Raw genomic sequence first — 20,166 nt, 5'->3', positions numbered from 1 at the left:
TCAATGCCCAGAGAAATTTTCCATCCAACATTTGCTTCTGGTGTATATTTGAGACCTGTTCAGGAATACCTGTGTACTTAGAAGACAGGAGTGGTCTAGAGGAGGGAGGTAGCTTAGTGGAATTTGCATCACAAGTCACACCTGTATGCATCAGGTTTTATAGGGCGCCTGCCTTTGGATGGGTGCCAGCCGCTGTTGTAGGCTGTGTGCTCTACCCAAATACTTAAACCTGGCTTAAAGAAGATTCTCAGACTTCTGGCGAGCCAAGGAAGGACTATATTTCTTCACTCTTTTGTGAGGCAGTTGGACTGGAAATAGTTAATTCTGTACCCGGGGTAGAGTGTCCGTCCCAGAGGACCTCCCTACACCTAGCCTGGGTCTTTGAAGGAGACTTGAAGGCAGTACAGAGGAGAGGGACATCCATTTGCACTAAGTAGATACAGTAGATGCACAGTGTGTCTTTTTTTTTCTTTTCTTTTTTTTGGACTGGGGACCGAACCTAGGGTCTTGCGATTGCTAGGCAAGCGCTCTACCACTGAGCTAAATCCCCAACCCCCACAGTGTGTCTTAAACTCAGCTTGATGTGTGGCCCTTTTCTTCCTTGGTGACTTTGAGAACCCTGAGGATATTATTAAATTTGCAAATTCCCCAGGATTTGAATTCCCACTTAATCTTAAATTTGTGCCACGGGTTAAAAAATCCAGCGGTGGCAGCCATGGAAGTCCTCATTCTGCTTCCTGTTCAGCTGCCAGTAACTGGGCATCAACATCTAGGTCAGTGGGAGGTCTCAGAAGAACAGGGCTGACAGAGGAAGGTGCTGCACTACCCACTGCTGCCCTCCATCCATCTCATGAAGTCGGGCCTCCCATCAGAACTATGTCCTTTAAGCGTGTGAAGCTTCTCCCTGGAGTTAATTATTGAGACCCTCTTTAAGTGAGCCTTTTCTTTTAATAACACCTGTTTTGTTTTGGTTTTTTTTTTTTTTTTTTTTTTTGGTTTTTTTTTTTTTCAGAGCTGGGGACCGAACCCAGGGCCTTGCGCTTCCTAGGCAAGCGCTCTACCACTGAGCTAAATCCCCAACCCCTAATAACACCTGTTTTAATTAAATAGGCTTAATGTCCATGCTGCTGTATGAACTCTTGCCTTGTGGTAGACTTGTGGGTTTGGCTAGTTCTAGCGGAAGGCAGAGTGGCGCATGCTGGTGCAGACCAACACTTGGAGGCAGAGGCAGGAGGATTGCTACAAGTTCAAAGCCAGCCTGGGCTGTAGAGTTAGATTCTGTAATTAATTAAGAGGAGGGAGGAGATCTAGGGTTGTCTTTATTCACCCTTCCATCCCTGCTGACAGCTGACCCCCAAACCTCGTCTCGTACCTTCTGGTCTCATTCCTTTGCATATTTCTGCACAGGATTAGAAGTCTTTTTTTTTTTACATTTGTCTTTTTACTCTTTATCCCTGTCACTGAAGACTTTGCTAGAAAGGTGACAGAAGTCTTTGTCATCTGAGGCTGCTGCTCTCCTAGTCACCCAATCAGTATTCGTAACAGTGTGCCTAGCCATCTTTGGGTTTGCTGTGATCTTACGGAGTTTGAAGTCTTACAGCTGTGGAGTACATCTGGACTCTGTCTCCAAAACAAAACAAAAAACCCCTCAGGTTATATAACTTGACCTGCTCTCGAACTCACTGCTGACTCCTAATGAAGGCCCCAAGCCCTCCGTGATGCACAGCTTTAGAAGCCTGACAGTATTAGCCTTCTCGCTGAATATGAAAGTCGTGAATTCAATTTCCAGTTTTTCTTGGGTCCCAGCAACCTTATTTTCTAGCATTTGCCAACCTTCTCTCATAGCTTTTTGGGGGAACACACACCTCTAGATCTAGAGTATGTCTCCTTATACTTACCCATTTTTTCCCTCTTGTTTCTCATAGTCCTACCCATCAAATTACATAGAATCAATGAAGCCCAACAAATATGGGGTCATTTACTCTACACCATTACCTGACAAGTTCTTCCAGACCCCAGAAGGCCTCGCTCACGGGATACAGATGGAGCCTGTGGACCTCACTGTGAACAAGCGGGGCTCCCCGCCTTCTGCTGCTGGTTCTCCTTCCTCTCTGAAATTTCCATCACACCGGAGAGCATCACCGGGGCTCAGCATGCCTTCCTCCAGCCCACCCATTAAGAAATACTCACCCCCCTCTCCTGGTGTGCAACCCTTCGGAGTACCACTGTCCATGCCACCTGTGATGGCCGCTGCACTGACCAGACATGGGATCCGGAGCCCGGGCATCCTCCCTGTCATCCAGCCCGTCGTGGTACAACCTGTCCCCTTCATGTACACCAGCCACCTGCAGCAGCCTCTCATGGTCTCCTTGTCAGAAGAAATGGACAATTCAAACAGCGGCATGCCAGGTAAATTGTGCCATGCCCCTACACCCAGCACCTGCTTAGTAGATGGCATCTCTGCCAGAAGTCTGGTGAGGACACTAGGCAGAGCTGTTATTTCCTCAAAAGGACATCCTGGCCTGTCCGGGCAGTTCTTCTGTTTTTGTTTTGAAGTGTTGATATTGGGAGAGTGTCCAACAATTAGTTACTTTCACAGTGTATTTTATACTTTGATTTACTGAGTACCAATACGGTCCTGGACACAAAAGAGACTTAAGTACTCTCTGATCGTACTGCTAATGGCTCTTAAAAGCCACCTTTTTATCAACCGTAGAGAGGGGACCATGGGATAGCCAGATTTTGTAATAGAGAGCCACCTTGAGCTGTTGGGCCCTCTGTCTGCTTCAGAAGTGAGGACCACTCACAAGTTGAGTGCTGCTATACCCCTTGCCAGAGAAGAAGAAATACACATACAAAAACGTAGTCGCTAAAAGCCCTGAGCTGAGCCTTCACAAGCTGAGATTGATACATTGTGTGTAGAATGATTTTTCTATTTTTATTTTTTAGTACCCGTAATTGAATCCTATGAGAAGCCCATATTACAGAAAAAAATTAAAATAGAACCTGGAATCGAACCACAGAGGACTGACTATTACCCTGAAGAAATGTCACCCCCTTTAATGAACTCAGTGTCCCCCCCGCAAGCGTTGTTGCAAGAGTAAGTATACTTAGGTGGACCTGGTGTTTTAGTAGTGGCGTGCACCTGGGGACCTGGACTAAAGCGTGGAATTGCAAACATGGGATGGCTGTGGATCTTTTGTGTGGCATCCCTGGGTGGTGCCTCTGTTAAACGTGACCAAGACAGTCTCCAAGAGCAACATGAACCATATCTACAACAGTTATGTCAACTTCACCTAATGGGTCCCCCAAGGTGACCTCATGAATCTTTCATTTTATTTTGTTTTGGTGTTCGCCATCCATCTGGGATCTCTGGTGTTTTCATGAAGATTGGGCTGATCAGCTTGAACAACCAAAAGTTGTCACTTGTCAAACAGAAGCTGCCCCACCCCACCCATGGTTGTCACTTTTAACGCAGTAGAGTGTGTTTATTATTGAAAGTATCTTTTATTGAAATCTCCAGGCTAACTACAGTGTTGGCAACAGAAGCTTCCCACGCAGCTCAGAGAAGCTCGGTGCTGAAAGAAATCTTTACATTGAGTCTTTAATACTAGCGGCCCTCTGAGCCTCTCCTCACTTGCAGACCTTTAAGCCAGCAGGAAGGATGCTTGGCCTTGGCCAGCATCTGAGCCTCTGCTTGAGCAGGATGGTACCTCACGTGCTTAAGTCACAGTTCATGGTTTGATCACTGGGGATAGCAGTCTCTGGGAAGATGGCTTCGACCCAGGTGCTGTGTCTCAGTGCGAGAGGGCTAAGCTCATCCTTCACTGCCCACGTCCTCTGTTTTTGTTTTTTATTGTAATTACTCTTGTACTGACTCTGCTACAGTGCTTCTGCATCAGGTCCAGCCAGTGCACTGGGACAGCCTCAGCATCCACAGCTACTGCCTCTGCAGGGTCCCTCCCACCATTCCTCTCCCACACCACCTTCTCTCCAGCTTCAGGAAATGTTCTGCCTACCTTTCCCGTCCTACCTTCTCCTCTCCTGTCACACAGCTCAACAATAGAGTGTGGCTTCTCCAGTTTTACAGAAGCCGTTTCGGGTGTCTTCAGGTCGACTGCAGTCACAGCCACCTCTGGTTTGTGTGGCTTTCACAGCGGCTCATGTGTGACCACGCCACCACGCTGAGCTTTTGGTCTAGGGATGATGGCAGATATGTGGCATCATGTGTTTTCCCTAGTAGCTGAGAAGGGTGACTCTCCATCCCATCTGCAGCCTCAGGCAAGGGAAGGATCTTGGCACGAGCTTTCATTTTTCACAGTTGCATAGTACTTCCTCTTAAAAGTTCTGTTTTAGGGTTTTTGTCTGTTTCGATTTAAAGACAGGGTCTTGGTGTGCAGCCTAGACTGACCTCATATTCCAGACCCATCTGCCTCCTGGCTATAAGGGTTGTAAGCAGGAATCAACATGCCCAGTTTCAAGTGAGTTCTTTTATTCAGAACAGATAGAGAACTGAAGAGACAACACATCAGTTACAGTACCCGGTCCACCCACAGTCCCACTCTCGACCCAGGGAACCTGCTTTGAGCGCCTTCATCTCTTTGGGTGTTCTCCTTGTGTAGTTAGCCAGTAGGTAGCAGAGGGCTAGCCTTATGTTACTAATTAAAATGTGAGACATCGTGGGAAAGTATTTGCAAGCAGTCTCCCATTCCTTAAATACCGCTTAAAAGAAAATACTGTTTCTAGCTAGGTGTAGTAGGATATGCCTGTGATCCCAGCATGGGGGAGGCAGAGGTAGGAGGATCAGGCATTTAAGCCAGCCTGACTTACATGAGACCTGGACACACACGCACACACATACACATTTTCTCTGAATCTTTCTCTCTGTGTGTATGTTATATAATATAACTATATGTATATATTCCTGTTTCAAGTAATATTCCTTTAGTGATCTCACTGCTAGAGGTTTTTAAATGCCTAATGAGTAATGTGCTCCTTTAATGCTGACCTAAGATGCATTTTTCTCCTCAAAAAAAAAAAAAAAAAAAAAAGCCCTGTAGATTAGCCACAGTGGAACATGCACTCTGTGTAATTCTTTCGCAGATGGGATTGAGTAATGTCTTGGAGTGGGCCCAGTAGCAGCCCACATAGAACACATTAGCCAGGAAAGAATTGCTTGAAGCCAAGTACCTAGAACATTGCGGTGAGCCTAGCCCCCAGCAACACCAACCCCAAAACCCTGCTGCCTAGGCGTGGGCTTCACAGCTTGGAAACCCATTTGCTTGATCCAGAATTACAGCTTTAGGACCGTTTTAAAGTGCATTCAAAGGTATAGCAAAATATAAAATACAGAATGCCTTTACCTTTGTTTTACCTTTGTTAGGCTGCATTCAGAACTGAAAAGTGGGAGAACAGAAAAACAGGAGAGGGTGTGAGGATACCGACGTTGGAAGGGCCAGTTTAACTCAGAGCAGATATCTGCTACGTAGTAGCTGGTCTATGCTTGTATGATCCCAAGGGATCTCTTTAGACATGAGTGACAAAAGGCTGAAAACCAAAATTGCCAAGACCCTTAATCTTTCTCTGACTTTACCCTGCACAACCACACTGTCACCTTTTCTAATTAGACATTGACTTGATAGATTTTTTTAGACTGGCTTTAGAACATCCAGAAAACTCTGGGTGAATTGGACAACTGTGATGTGCATCAGGGTACTTCTGAGCACAGAGTGCTAGTCATTTGACCTCTGGCACAAACGCTGCCATCCCGTGGTTCTCTGAGCACTAAGTCACCAGCAGGAGCCGTCCCCACACTGTTCGCATCCACAGCAGTCTTGGTAGCATTATCAACACCCCCACCTCACAGAGTTTCAAGGCACAGAGACAGTCAGTGACAGAGCGGACCCTGGGAAATGCAGTTGTAATTACTATGATGAAATGATTTAGATTCTCAACCTACAGAAAATCCAGTGTTGAACAAGATTTCTAAAGCCACTTGGCATTGACTGTCTGCCTGTGTCCCAGACATAGGCTACCAGATCTTCCCTAGATGGTTTCATTTTTACTGAAGGGTTTTTAGTGACTTACTCAATCTTAACAACAACAACAACAACAACAACCTTATTCTCCTTGTGGTTGTTTTTTTTTTTTCAAATTTAAAATAAAAACTATGTGCATGTGTGATGGGAGTTCCAGTCACCTGACCATGCCCCCGCTGTTCCTGTTCACTTTTCTGTGTCTCTAGATCCTGATTTAGTTTATCTGACAGAAGTAAGAAAGACCACATAAAATGAACCCACATTTTATTATTTAACTGGTCACCTCAGGCCAAGAAAAAAAAAAGTGAAAATTTTTTGAACCTAAAATATTTTATGACATGCACTTAATGCCCTTATGTAACTTCACTTACGTTAATTTCAGAACCATTATTATTTTTAATACGCTTCCACACAGAAAGCATCCTTGCATCATTGAGAATATTTGAGGGCCCAGAGATTCAAAGCAGCGCCTTTGCTCCCAGAGACATGGGCAAACTAGAACTCTTCAGTGACTTGGTAGACAGCGGGGAAGGGGTCCCCCCCCCAAAAAAAAAACGCACTTTTTCCCATCTGCCCTTGCTCTCGCGGGTGTGGCTTAAGAACCCTTGTGACAAATGTGAGAGAAGGTGGGGAGGGCATCCGGTGTTCCCACCCTCCCCTGGGAGCCAGTGTCCTTGTCACCACCCTCCCCCACTTTACTGAGGAGTGCTGGAACCCTTCCTCATGCGAGAGCCACGCTGGTGCTGAAAGATGGTGATGTCTAACAGCAATGACGGACTCCCTTTGAAAGAGCCAACGAAAACTGAATGTCAGTCAGTGGTCCTTAAAAGTGACATTGAAAGGAAGGATGGAATATAGATCTGTAGAGCAGCGTGCTTTCCTAAGAAGTAGGGATTTGACTGTTCACATGTTTCCTTCGAGAAAAATGAAAGTCAGAGAGTTAGCCCGTGGGAAACCCTGTGCAGTGCTGAGAAATACCGGACACGCGCCACGCGCCGAGAGCCTCTCCCTGCACGCGGCACCGCCCTCAGCGTAGCACCTAACCTTCTTGCTGTCATTACTTATCTCCATGTCTGTCTCCCCCTAGAGTGTGAGCTCCTCGAGGGCAGGAACCCTGTTTTTATTCATCTTTGTGTCCCGGTGCCAAGCACAGTGCCTGGCTCATGGTAGGTGCTCGCTACATGTTTGTTGAATGAATATAAAAGCAGCGCTTCTTGGGTTGAGCAGCTAATTATTTTTTTTAATTGGTCTTATTCTTACTTTTTATTTCATTGGGGGGTTTTTGTTTGTTTTTGCCCAATGTTGTAAATGCTTTTTATTTTTTGTAGACTGAGGGAAGCGAAGCACCTTCACTCAATATTTTGCATTTGATCTTGACTTCAATAGGAACCACCCTTCCGTCATTGTGCAGCCCGGGAAGAGACCTCTACCTGTGGAATCCCCGGATACCCAAAGGAAGCGCAGGATACACAGATGCGACTATGATGGATGCAATAAGGTCTACACTAAGAGCTCGCACTTGAAAGCACACAGAAGAACCCATACAGGTAGGAGACGCATCAGCGCCGAATGCTAGGTGTGTGAGGTAAAGTCGACGCATCAGCATTCCAAACACCCTGAGACCAGAAGCTTTTTACTTTATTTTCTTATTATTATTGGGAGGCAGGGTATGGCACACATGCCGTTGGGTGAAAATGAAGGCCAAAGGACAGTTTTGTGAAGTTAGTTCTCTTCGACCTTCACGTGGGTTTCAGACTTTCAGATTTTCCATCTGAAAGTCTGAAACACGTCCGCTCCTAAGCATAGCGGGTGAGGGACGCTGCTTGGATAATGCCAAGTCTCTAATCTTGAAAGTGAACATATTGATGTCTTTGTGAGTCCCATCTTTGTAATGATCTAACGTGGATAATTATTAGGTAGTTTAGAACCAAAGCAGTCCCTCGTTCAGGTTCCTCGTTCCCTAAGTCTGTCCTAAGGAGTTGGGGTGTGTGGGGGATGAGAAAGAAGCACTCACTGTCAGGGGTGGGGCCCTCCCAAGAGTCTCTGCTGCAGTATGTCTAGGGGTGAGGATAGCCTTGGGTGTTGTTCCTCCAGAGTACCATCCACCTTTTATGATCTGGGAATTACTTGTCGGGAGTTCCGGTAGAGATCCACCTACCCCACTATACCACCATACCCAGTATTTTCATCTAGGCTCTGAGGATGGGCCTCAGGGAGCTAGCAAGGAAAGCACTTTACCAACTGAGGCCTGCAGCCCAGCCTCTGAGATAAGATTGTTGATAGTAGAGGACCATTTTTATGCAGAACAGAAACATGCTGCTGTCAGGGCAGATCGGCTCTGAAGAGAGGAGTGTGGATACACTTGATGCCTTTTAAAATGGAGAGAATTCCATCACTGTCTACCCTAGCTCTTCAAGGGTGTGCTCCATATTGGCCAGGGTTGAGCCTAGAGTCACCTGCCAGGTCATGTCAACATTTTTCTCTCAGTAGAAAAATATGCAACCCCACCGCACCCCCAGTGCTCCCGAAGGCTTGCTAGAGTGGCACCTTAAAGAATCATACAGATGTTTCCAGCGGCTGCCAGGACCTGTGCTTCCTTTGTGGGCTGAGGCCGCTCTTGTCTCAGGCCCTTCAGTGGACACTAGAGTTTAACAGTGATTGGCTGTGTTGTGTGACCTTTGTCTAGAGCCCAGAGCGTAGGCTGTTTTTCTGAGTTGGTTGGGTCTTTCTTCTCTGGGAATATCCTCAGAGAGAAGTCTGGGATTCAGTACAGAAAAATAGCAGTAGTTTTTGGTGAATCCAGGAAAGAAGGGAGAGGCAGAGGAACTGAATGAGAGAGGCTCCCAGAAAGCACTGGCCATAAATCATTTACCAGGCATGGCCAAGGCTTGGAGCTTAATCTGTGTCATCAGCTTTAAATTTAAGTCGTGTTGAGTCTTTGGATCCAGATATAGGTGTGCATGGGCTGAGGAGAAAGACACAACACAGAAATCCCAATACTGACTCTAAGGATATAGAGACTGATCACTCACTAAACAGGGACTAATCTGTCACCTGTGCTAGGCCAGGTGTCCTGAAGTACTCTGGGCTAGAACTGTTTCAGATTCCCGTGGATATTGGGTTATGTCATGCAGAAGTGTAGTGAGGCATCTTGAGGAAAAGGTAAGCCCAAGCACAAACATTGTTGTTTCATGTGTGCGTTCTACACACAGCCAGAAGATCACTTTAGTTATACAACCGTTTTTCTAACAATGAGCGTTGACACAGTGCCACAGGAGAGCATCATCTGCCACAATGGGAGACTCACCAAGTTTCAGATTTTAGAGCTGTGGTTCTCAACCTCCCAAAGGCTGCCCTATGGTTCCTCATGTTATGCTGACACCCCCCCCCCCAGCCATAAGATTATTTTTGTTGCTATTTCATAACTAATTTTGCTACTGTTACGCATTGTAATGTAAATGTCTCTGGTCTTGGGCGACCCCCGTGAAAGGATCATTTGACAATCCCTGGTGGGGTTGCAACCCACAGGTTGAGAATGTCTTAGTGTTCTAAATTCTGTGTTGGGGCGGCCAGCTTGTATTACTGACACTAATAAAATAAGAGCAGCGCTAAGCACTGTGTAGCTGTGAAGGTCTCCACACTGGCTCTCACTAGCATTTCCCCACAAGGGCCTTCTGTTCCTCACATGTGAGTGATGGTTAGCCTACAGGAAGGGGTGTGTAGAGGTCTGGTTTGAGAGAGGCGGAGGGAACTTCTGTTTTTAGAACATAGGGGCTCAAAGCACTGTCCTTGGCATCCCTGTCAGGGAGTAAATAAGGAAACGGCTTGTTGAATTCTTTAACAGGTATTACAGTTTTAGAAAACGATGCCAAAGCATAAGAGAAACCCACAAGCTTTCAGTGGAACCACGAAGTGCACAGGGAGGCTTAAGGCTGTCAGGCCTACACAAGCAGAATCCACGTGCTCCATGCTTGTCCCTCAGAATGGCTCTTCCTGCTATAAGAGCTCTCTCTCTTTTTTGTTGATTTTCTGTGGAGAGAATGTTTGTTTCTTCCAGCACCGTGTTAATTGAGAGTTGTGTATGATGTTACCTCGAAAGTTGTATTTTCCAAAGGCGTTAGTTCAAAAACCGTAGATTCTCTTTTTATTCCCAAGGACAAAAATGATTAAACTCCTCCTTGCCTCTTTGCAGGGGAAAAGCCGTACAAATGCACCTGGGAAGGCTGCACGTGGAAGTTTGCTCGGTCTGATGAACTGACGAGACATTTCCGAAAACACACTGGAATCAAACCTTTCCAGTGTCCAGACTGTGACCGAAGCTTCTCTCGCTCCGACCACCTTGCCCTACATAGGAAACGCCACATGCTAGTCTGAAAGCCTGTCTCCAGCTCAGTGTGATTCCCCGCTCTTCCTGGCACACACACACCTCTCTCTCTCTCTCTCTCTCTCTCTCTCTCTCTCTCTCTCTCTCTCTCTCTCCCCCCCCCCCCCCTGTCCTCCTGCCCATTTTCTAACTCATTTTTATATGTACATTTTAATTTCGATTCAGCTGGTCTGGATCCCTGAATTTATATCATTCAAGACTTCCATATGGTCAGTAGTTGATACTCTAACCCCCCCTCTCCTTACCACGGGTCAGACCTAAAGAATGTGAACATTTTTTCCGGGGATGCTAAGCAAACCCTCCTTACAGATACATTTAATGTAATGAGAACAAGGGAACATGTAAACTAACGACCAATTTGTCGGTTTCTCCATGTATTCCTCAAAAGAATGTCAAAGTAAATGTATTAGAAATACAGTGTATCCAGCCTGCTAGTCCTTGCCAGAGACCTTCGTACTTCTGCCTCATTTTGTGTTTGACGACAGAAAGAATGCGGTCCCTTTTACCAGCTATCAAGACGTCGAGATGTCAAGCTGATCCCACCCTCTCACCATTACCCTTCCCACGGTTTGCTCGTTGGCCTGTCTTACCAACTCAGCTAAATCAAGCCCTTTGTCTGCTGTGGCACCTGAAGCTCATGTGGAGGCTTTGCCATCCCTGGGAGCTGAGCAGGAGCTGTTGGCGTAGGTGGGCCGTGTGCTCCTATAGTGTGAGGAAGAAGCAGAAGATGTTGGGAATGGAGGAGGAAGTCAGCCATTCCTGGCTAGGAGTGGCTGGACCATCCACAGTGTCTGGGCCACTCACATTAGCTGTGCAGTGCATTTGTTAACTGTGCATCCCCAGGCGTAACTTGACCAAGCACACCTTTGCTACAAAGCTGGATACCGAGAGGGTTATCCAAGCCACCACCTCCGTTCCTGCAGGTTCCTTCATTATCAATCTCGAGGCATTGAGAGTAAGGAATCCACAGAAACATTTGCGCAGTTATGTTAAAAAAAAAAAAAGAAGCAAAAACTTTTGAGATAGAGTATAAAATGGTCTCTTACCCCCACCCCCACCCCCACCCCCCAACCTACTAAGAGTGTTTTTGCAAACAGGAAAACGTTGCGTGGTACTTATATCCCCATAGCCAATTAGTCACATAGCTTTCATACAAAGCTGTTCTGTGTGAGCTGTATGGTGCCAAACCAGCTATCATTTGTGTCTGTGACACACAACACAGTATACAAGAGCATCCACTAAGCTTGAGTAAAGTCATTCAATTAAGACCTGGGTGACACTATTTGTAAATACTCCTAGTGTGAAGCACATAGATCTTTATTTTGGTGACAGATTTTTTTTTTTAAATAGAGAAAATCACAATTCAGGGATTTGTATATGTAGCTTGAAGATTCCCACAAGTTTCTCCCAGAGCTAGCAATTTCCTGTTGGCTACCAGGTACCCTGTTAGGACAAACAAAAAGCAATGACTTGTGCTGATGTTGCAGATAAATAGCACCATTATTTGGGGGTGGGGGGAGTATTTGTTTTTTCAAAAGCAGGCTTTTGAACACCACAGTCTCAATGCCAACAAAAACAGTTCACATGCAGAAAGGCCACTGGTTACAAATGGGCACAACGGTCAGATACGGCTACCTGTGACCAATAGTCCCTGCATCCCCTTACAGGGGCGTGGAGGAGAAGAGAAGAGAGGAATCATTCATCCCAGCCACAACTCAGGATCCAACACCACCCGAACTGGGGGGAACATCACCCTACCTGATTGTTCTTGAATGACCGGTGAATGAGAGACCTTGGGGGCCTTGGAGGCCTGTACTTGCAGGCAGCTTGCTTCAATGGCGCTGTGTTCACATTTGCAGGGACTGCATTCAGGAGGTCCTGCTCGGCCCTGTGAACCATCTGAGGGGGACTGTGGGTGAAAACTGCAAAGAAATGTTATCTTGGCTCTTGGGTTCCTTTCCTTCCTATTTTAGCACTGGGGGGAAATCTGTTCAGGCTATTAAAGTACGCCAATTAGGCTCTTGCCTTTCTCTATTGTTTGCAACTATGACATGAATCGAGGAGTGGATTGTCTCTTGGGAAAGCAGGGTCTCCCTTGTCAGTTTCCGTTGCATGTATGCCAACACCATCCTGTCTTGAAATGGTTCTTCTGCAGAGCACTGAAGAGTCCAGTTTGTGTGCTCCAACCCAGTGAAGTGGGGGTGGGGGGGTTGCAAGGAAGGACAGTTAGCTTTGCTTTCGCTTCAAACCAGAGTATTTAGGAGCTCCATGATGTATTTAAATTTTGTTCAGAAGTCTTTATTACATTACTCTTTAGCTTGCTTAGATCATGTTAACAGAAAGATCCATTTTAACTCTGAAGTAACCCAGAGAAGCCATTCTCTATTCCCACGCTAGTCTGATATACTTTTAGTTAATTGGCCCTTACCAAATTTCTTTTCTATATATATAAAATGTATGTATGTATGTATGTATGTATGTATTTGTATTTTACTATGATAGTTGAGAAATTTAGTCTCTTTTTAGTGTTTGTTTGTTTGTTTGTTTGGTTGGTTGGTTGGTTGGCTTTTTTTTTTTTTAATCTGTTTTTGTGGAAGACGTAAGATGCCCTGGATCTTCCATTTTTGATGGTGTGCTACGTCACTGTCAGTGTAGCTCAGCTGCACTGAATTGATGAGAACCAGCTGTAAACATGAAACCAGCACTGTGTAAATCGTTACAGAGTTCATTCAAGTACTGCTCAAGTGTCATCTTGGGGAAGTTCCAAAATAATCAGAATCTTATGTTTTCGAGTTTGATGGTGGGAGGGTGCATCATTCAATGGGCATTTTGCGCTCTAAAGTCACTTGGTTTGGAGACTGTGTGTAGAAAAGCTTTGTTCAACTAAGAAGATACTAGATATGCAGACGTTGCAAGAGCCTTGGAACAATTAGAGGGGAGAGATATGTGTATATGTATGTTTTATTAAACACCCACCTGCACTACCAGTACTGCACTAATGTGGAGTTCAAGAGACTGTTGCTGATACTGCAGTCTGCACACCATTCCTTAGATTGTTACAAAGACAATCTCAGATCAGAGGTTTTTAAGTCATTTGGTTTGAAACTAGAATTGTCTTGAAGGAGTTGCTAATGTACATGAAGTCACTTGAGTTTCCTTTATTCTCTTCCTGGTCAAGGTTAACAGTTTCTAAATGATTGCAAATTCACTTAAGTAATACATTTACAAAGCCATTTTACATGCATTAAAAGAGGGCTACAATGTGTTTTACAAATACTAGCACTTTTTTTTTCCTGTTATGTACCTAGTGTTAGAGGGTCAGAATAACCTTTCTGCTTGGCATCTCTTAAACCCTACCTGCAAGCATAGCAGGCTTACTGCATTTACAGTACTTTAATACTTGTATAAACTATGCAGAAATTTTTAATAAAGTGTAATATATTTTATAAGCTAATAAGACTGAATGGGTAAAGGTTTTTAGCATGCTTAGTATACTTGCAAATACTGAAACATTTTGGTAATCTTTCTTACTAAAGATGTGAATGTTTAATGTACCTTCTCTGTTTCTACCCTGTAGTCCAATGGGAATTCAGTAATGACATTTTGTCATGTCAAACTGTGAACATAAATTTGTACTGTACAGTCCTCATATACTATATACATTATGCAATATATGTATTATATACTTGTTAATAAAACCATCTGAATATTACACATGATCATGTGATTACTGTAGGGAGTATTCACCAGGAACAAAGATGTGAGAGGTGTAAAATTTCAAAGTAAGTCACCGATGAGCAATATGGTTAGAAAAGGAAGTCCATCTAGCCAGTAGGTACACCTCATAGAGAAGGAAGTCCATCTAGCCAGTAGGTGTACACCTCAGGAGCCTTAAAGCAACCCAGTAACGTCCAGGAAGAGGAAGACTGAGTTTAAGCCATAGAACTGCAGACATTCATCTGTAAATACATCTAGTGCATTTTAGAAGAGCTTTGTTTCTCCACTCTAACTACAATGCCTCCTTGCTGTGTAGTGTTGGACCTGAGGAAACTTCCCAAAAGAGTCTGCTTCTATAATTCTCCTTTTTCTTAATCATAGCTCATCCTCCAGCTTCATTGTCCCAGTAAAGCAGACTTTTCACTCCAGTAATATTGGCCTCTTCCCAATCACAGCTAATTCTGGTTAAGAACTAACCAGACACCACAAATTTCATAAAACATTGCACAAAGGACCCCAATGGAGTCTTTATGGGACTCTCAAACTTCCCTCTGAAACTCCCATAAGCCAGGCCTTGCTCTTAACATTCTCTCCCAAGCTTCCACACAACATTCCTCTCATCCCTGAGTACTCAATGGCTTCTCCAGCCCCAAGTACAAGTGCCATCATAGTCCTCCCAAAAACCCATTGTCAGGTCTGTCACAGTAACACCCTACTCCTGATACCAATTTCTGTCTTCAAGTTTCTAGTGCTGTGATGAAACACCATGACCATAAACAGTTTGGAGGGAAGGTTTGTCTTACTTATGCTTCCATATCCTAGTCTATCACTGAAGGAAGTCAGGACAGGAACTCAAGCAGGTGGGAACCTAGAGGCAGGACCCAATGCAAAAGACAGGAATGCCATACAGGCTTCATGTCCCATGACTTGTTCAGCCTACTTTTTTTTTAAGGTTACTTTTATTTTCTTAACATTTATTTATTTTTTAATGTAAGTACACTGTACACTGTCACTGACTTAAGACACACCAGAAGAGGGTTTCAGATTTCACTACAGATGGTTTTGAGCCACCATGTGGTTGCTGGGAATTGAACTCGGGGCCTCTGGAAGAGCAGTCAGTGATCTTAACCACTGAGCCATCTCTCCAGCCCCAGCCTGCTTTTTTTTTTTTTTCAACCATCTAGCACCACCTGCCCAGAGGTAGCACTGTTCACAATAAATTAACACCTCCCCTTACCCAACATCCAACCCCCCAGTAACTGTCAATCAAGAAAATGCCCTACAGATTTGCCTACAAGTAATCTGGTGAGGATGCATTTTCTCAGTTGAGGTTTCCTCTTCTCAGACGACTCAAGGTTGTGTCAAGTTGACAAAAAAACAAGCCAACACACTATCAGTGTGTTCCCCAGACAGTTCTTGTGCTAGAGAGCAATTCTTCAATACAACAGTGTTGGAGATGGGCCATAATGGGAAACACTTGGGTCATGAAGTCGGATTCCCCCATAAATGCCTTTCTTGTGTGTTGGGTTAGTTCTTGCAGGGCAGGATTGGTTATCTTGAGAGGTTACAACCTGAAACAATCCCTTGGATTTTATTTATTTATTTATTTATTTATTTATTTATTTATTTATTTATTTATTTATTTTTGTATTTTACAAAGGTTCATTTCTCTTCCTCTTTCAACTCGGCACCATGTTAAGAGGCTGCACATGGCCCTCACTTTATCTTGGACTTCCCAGCCTCCAGAACTGTGAGACTAAATTTTGATTCTATAAACTATAAACCCAGACCCAGGAATTGTGTTGTGGCAACAGAAAATGAAACTAGGACTTTCTAAAAAATAAATTTATTTGGAGGAAGGAAATGGGGAGGAAATGATGATTTGAATAATTATAATCTCCAAAATAAAAGAAAAGTTGTTGCAAAATATTTTGTTAATGTGCATATATGTATTTGTGTATGTAAATATACATGAAAATGCTCACATGTGGAGGTGCCAGGACAACTTGCAGGAGTTGGTTTTCTTCTACAATGTGGATCCCTGAGATCAAACTCAAGGCAACTGGGTTTGGTGGCAAATTCCTTTACCCATTGAGCCATCTCACCTGCCCTAAGTTTTTTATCTGCAATTAAATAGGATTCATACCTTAGCATGTCAGGAGCAGACAGTAAGAGCTTCATAGAAGTACATAAATCTGAATAAACATGATTTTTCAAGTCTTCAGTGGTCATGCCATAAGAACAACAGATGGTTTCTGACGAGGGGTTAGAGCTCTTTAAAACTTTTTTTTATTGTATGTTTTATTGTATGCATACACTTATGCAATGGAGAACTTGTGGAGATCAAAAGACAACTTAAAGGAGTTGGATCTCTTTCCACTATGTGGATCCAGAGGACTCAGGCTGTCAGGATTGTCAGCACTGGGCCACCATGCCAGCCCTAGAGTTCTTTTTGTTCAAGACAAAATATAATAACCCCCACCTTCTCCCATTTTCTTCACAGCAAATGAATTGGTTACTTATGTGTCATTGTAGGGTACTTGACCGAGGGGAAGACAGGTTTCTTTTAGATCATGGTTTCAATTCTTCTTTCATGGGGAAGGCATGACAGTTCATGTAGGTAAAAGCTTGTAGCAGAAGCTTATCACAAGATGGATGGGAGAAGGAAGCAGAGTAAGCTAGAATAGGAACTCAAGTATAACCTCTGAAGGCTGATGCCTGGTAACTGAATCTTTCCAGTGAGGCTATACTACCTGAAGATTCTATTGCCTCCCAAAATAAGGCTACCAAATAAAAAATACATGTTGAAAACATGAACCTGTGAGGTATACCGGATTCAAACCATTCATCTTTAAAGGCTCATGACCATCTTATAATACATAGATTTTTAATCCAACTTCTAAGAGGTCTTGGCATCCTAACAATTTCAACAGTCAGAAAAGTCCAAAAATATATATTGATACTCAGAGGAAGTTTTTAATTGTGAACTGCTATAAAATGAAGAAGTTATATACTTTCACTCTATAATACTGTAAGGGTCCAAAAATCACTTAAGGAAGACACCAGACTCAGATATGCAAAAACAAAGATAGTTTATTCTGCAGAAACAACTAGCATGGTAGGGACACCATCATTTCAGAGTGGCAACATAGACAAAGACATTTGAGCCCCTTTTATAACAGAACTGCTTATTGCTTCTGAGATAACAACAGACTTCTAAAACTTAGAACACATTCCAAAACCATTAACTGAAGGTCATAAAGAAGGTCTACACCACAGGTGCAAAAACAGAAGATAAAATATTGACTGGGGAGGTGGGGTATTGACTGGGTTTATCTATACAAAATTTCAAGGACAGTTTAGCTATGGTTTTTAACTTTCAAGAACCTGTAAGCTAGTAACAAATGATGATTATTGAGCCAGATGATTACTCCTAGTAGACATATATGTAGACATTCTCTGTTTAAACCTCTTATTCAATTTATGACCTGAATTTATGTGCAAACTTGTAGTGAACTTTTTGCTATGTGAACACACACTCTGAAAGTCATACAAGCACTGAGAGCAAAGGGCAGAGACAGGCTTCCCTCCCCTTTTCTTACAGAGACTTAGAGAACCACAATTCCCTGCAGAGATAGAACAAAGTCCTGCTGTTTTACTATGAAGTGCCAAACCAGAGACCACAGCTTCTCCACCTCAAAGCAACCCAGACAGCACAATCAGCTGCAGAAGCAAAGTACCTTACACTTAAGATGAGTAGCAAATGGTCTATGGCCTAGTTGCTAAATGGAGACAAAATGGAGTCTTCCAAACTCTCACCGAAATTACACTTTAAGCTCTCTAGCCCATACCGCCAAACTCTATTCATTCATCTTGAAAACAGTCCCAGAGGCTTAAGAATCACATGGCCAGGCTTATCACAGCAATGACTGTATTCCCTGGTACCATTTTCTTTATTGGTTACTGTATTGCTGATGAAATTACCTGGTAGGAAAAACATTAAGATGAATGATTCCTTTTGACTTATGACTCCAGAAGGTTTGGGTCCACTATAATGAGGAAGAAATACTAGAGTTCATGACAGCAGACATGTACTATCATCACAGTGGACCAGGAAACAGAGAAAGGCTAGAACCAGAAGGTGTGTCTAACCTTCAAAGTCTTGCCTCTGGTCACTCACTTCCACCAGCTAGGCCCCAACTCCTAAAAGTTCAAGAGCCTCATAAAATACAACTCAAAGGGTTCAAAACATAAGTTTATAAGGGTCATTGCCGAATTAAACCATAACAATAAATAAAAGTAAGATATTACCTTGTTATATACCAGCAGTTACCTACAGCCCAGACTACTTCTTACAAAAACATACAATATCTAGTCGCCACCTACCAGAGGACTCCTTTAGAGGCTGGAATGATGTTGAAAGAATATTGAGTCCAGTCTTTAGAATTCTCTCCACTGTTTTTTGTTTTGTTTTGTTTTGTTTTGTTTTTTTCCAGAGAACTTCTCTGTGCTCTAAGCTGGGGTAGTTGACTTCAAGTTCAAGGTGTTTGGATAAGACTGCTAAATTTTAGTGGAGTGTTTGCTTAGATGAGTTCAGAAGAATGGCTGAAGTCTTCCCACTGTATTTCTCATATATGTCCCATTCTTATAGGAAGACAGTTGTGAGCCATAATGTGGGTGCTAGGGATTGAACTCAGGTCCTCTGTAAGAACAGCCAGTGTTCTTAACCACTGAGTTATCTTTCCAGCTCCATGAGTCCATCCATGTTAAGATGGATAAAAGACCAGGTACAGACCACAGTCCCAGCAGATAATTACCTGCTGAAAATGAGAGTTATTTTGCAATGTATAACCTTTGGTGGATGGAGTCACATTGAGTCTGGACACAATGGCTTTGAGTACTTCTGTAATCCTAATATCCTCGGGCAAGATGGAAGGAGGGAAGGACAGTTCCCAGAAGTCCACAAGCCAGCTAGCCCAGAATAGGCAGCAGCAAAAGAGAAACTATAAGTGGAAGGTGGGGATGGATACCTATGTCATGGTATGTATGTGTGCATATTGTTTAAAGAAAAACAAAATCCCAAACGTTCAAGATTTACCATTGTAGACTCAGGTACTATGCTGAAAGTCTGCTAGCTCAGAAAGGCAGAGAAAGCACCCAGCTGACCTTCCTACTCCACCAACTTCTGGAAGGAAAAAGAAAGCTCCTTCTCCACAATATCCTAAATGCCCTTCCTTTCAAAGACCCTCCTTTCTGTTTACTTATGTGCACTCCCCATCAGCTTGGTTGCTTGCTCCACCCCTTATCCTAGGGTTGACTTTATTTAGCTCTTAGATAAAAGCTGTGTGCTAGGACTGAGGTTTTTTTTTTTCAATAAATAACACAATCTTGAGGTTCATAGTGTGATCAAATGCCCTGAGACACATGCACACATCTGTCGCCAGACTATGTCCTTCGTACTATACACATTCACTGTATCCAATGTTCCTTTCTTCTCTGAGCACTCAGAACCTCTGTCAACCCAGTGTCCTGCATGCGAAGAACTCTGATATGGAGCTCTTGGGAGCTTGCTTGCAAGCCATGCTTGTCTGCTCCTGAGAAGACCTACATCCTGCTTCAAAAGCCAATAGCTGGCCTTAAATAGCAAGCTTAGGGAGAACGCACTATAGCACATCATCTTAACCCATTCTCCCAACCATCACTCAAATCAGCTTCTCTCACATCACCATTGGGACCTGCATTAAAAATTGTTTATTATTTTTTATGTTATGTATGTGAGTATTTTGCTTGCCTATTTGTTTGTGCACCAGGTACATGCCTGATACTGAGGCAGCCAGAAAAGGGACTTGCTCCCCCTGGCTCAGCACGCTTTCTTATAGACCTGACGACCATGGCGGTACCACCCACAATGCACCAAACGAGTTGCTTGTATTCTAAAAGAAAAGTGGGGCAAATGTGCTTGCGCCAATCATAGGAGCTTTCATGTAGTTGAAGCAATCATGGCACTGTCCTCCATGTGAAGCAGGG

The 20,166-nt window shown here is 43.7% G+C and overlaps 1 protein-coding gene across 4 annotated transcripts in view; it reads left to right on the top strand.

The window, feature by feature from the left end:
* Positions 1–14,135, top strand: part of Klf3 (KLF transcription factor 3) — a 31,032-nt gene extending 16,897 nt beyond the window's left edge. For 2 of the 4 annotated variants that reach the window (XM_008770134.3, XM_006250995.5), the window contains exons 3-6: positions 1,926–2,409; positions 2,950–3,100; positions 7,425–7,585; positions 10,231–14,134. In XM_008770134.3, coding sequence (XP_008768356.1) covers positions 1,926–2,409; positions 2,950–3,100; positions 7,425–7,585; positions 10,231–10,412 — 978 coding nt within the window. In that variant the 3' untranslated portion in view covers positions 10,413–14,134. 4 annotated transcript variants of the gene reach the window in all.
* Positions 14,136–20,166: the final 6,031 nt, after the last annotated feature.

This window comes from Rattus norvegicus, chromosome 14, assembly GCF_036323735.1.
Source record: "Rattus norvegicus strain BN/NHsdMcwi chromosome 14, GRCr8, whole genome shotgun sequence".
NCBI classification, from domain to species: Eukaryota; Metazoa; Chordata; class Mammalia; order Rodentia; family Muridae; genus Rattus; species Rattus norvegicus.
The sequence above is the reverse complement of the archived record's forward strand: the minus strand, read 5'-3'. Positions and strand labels throughout refer to the sequence as shown.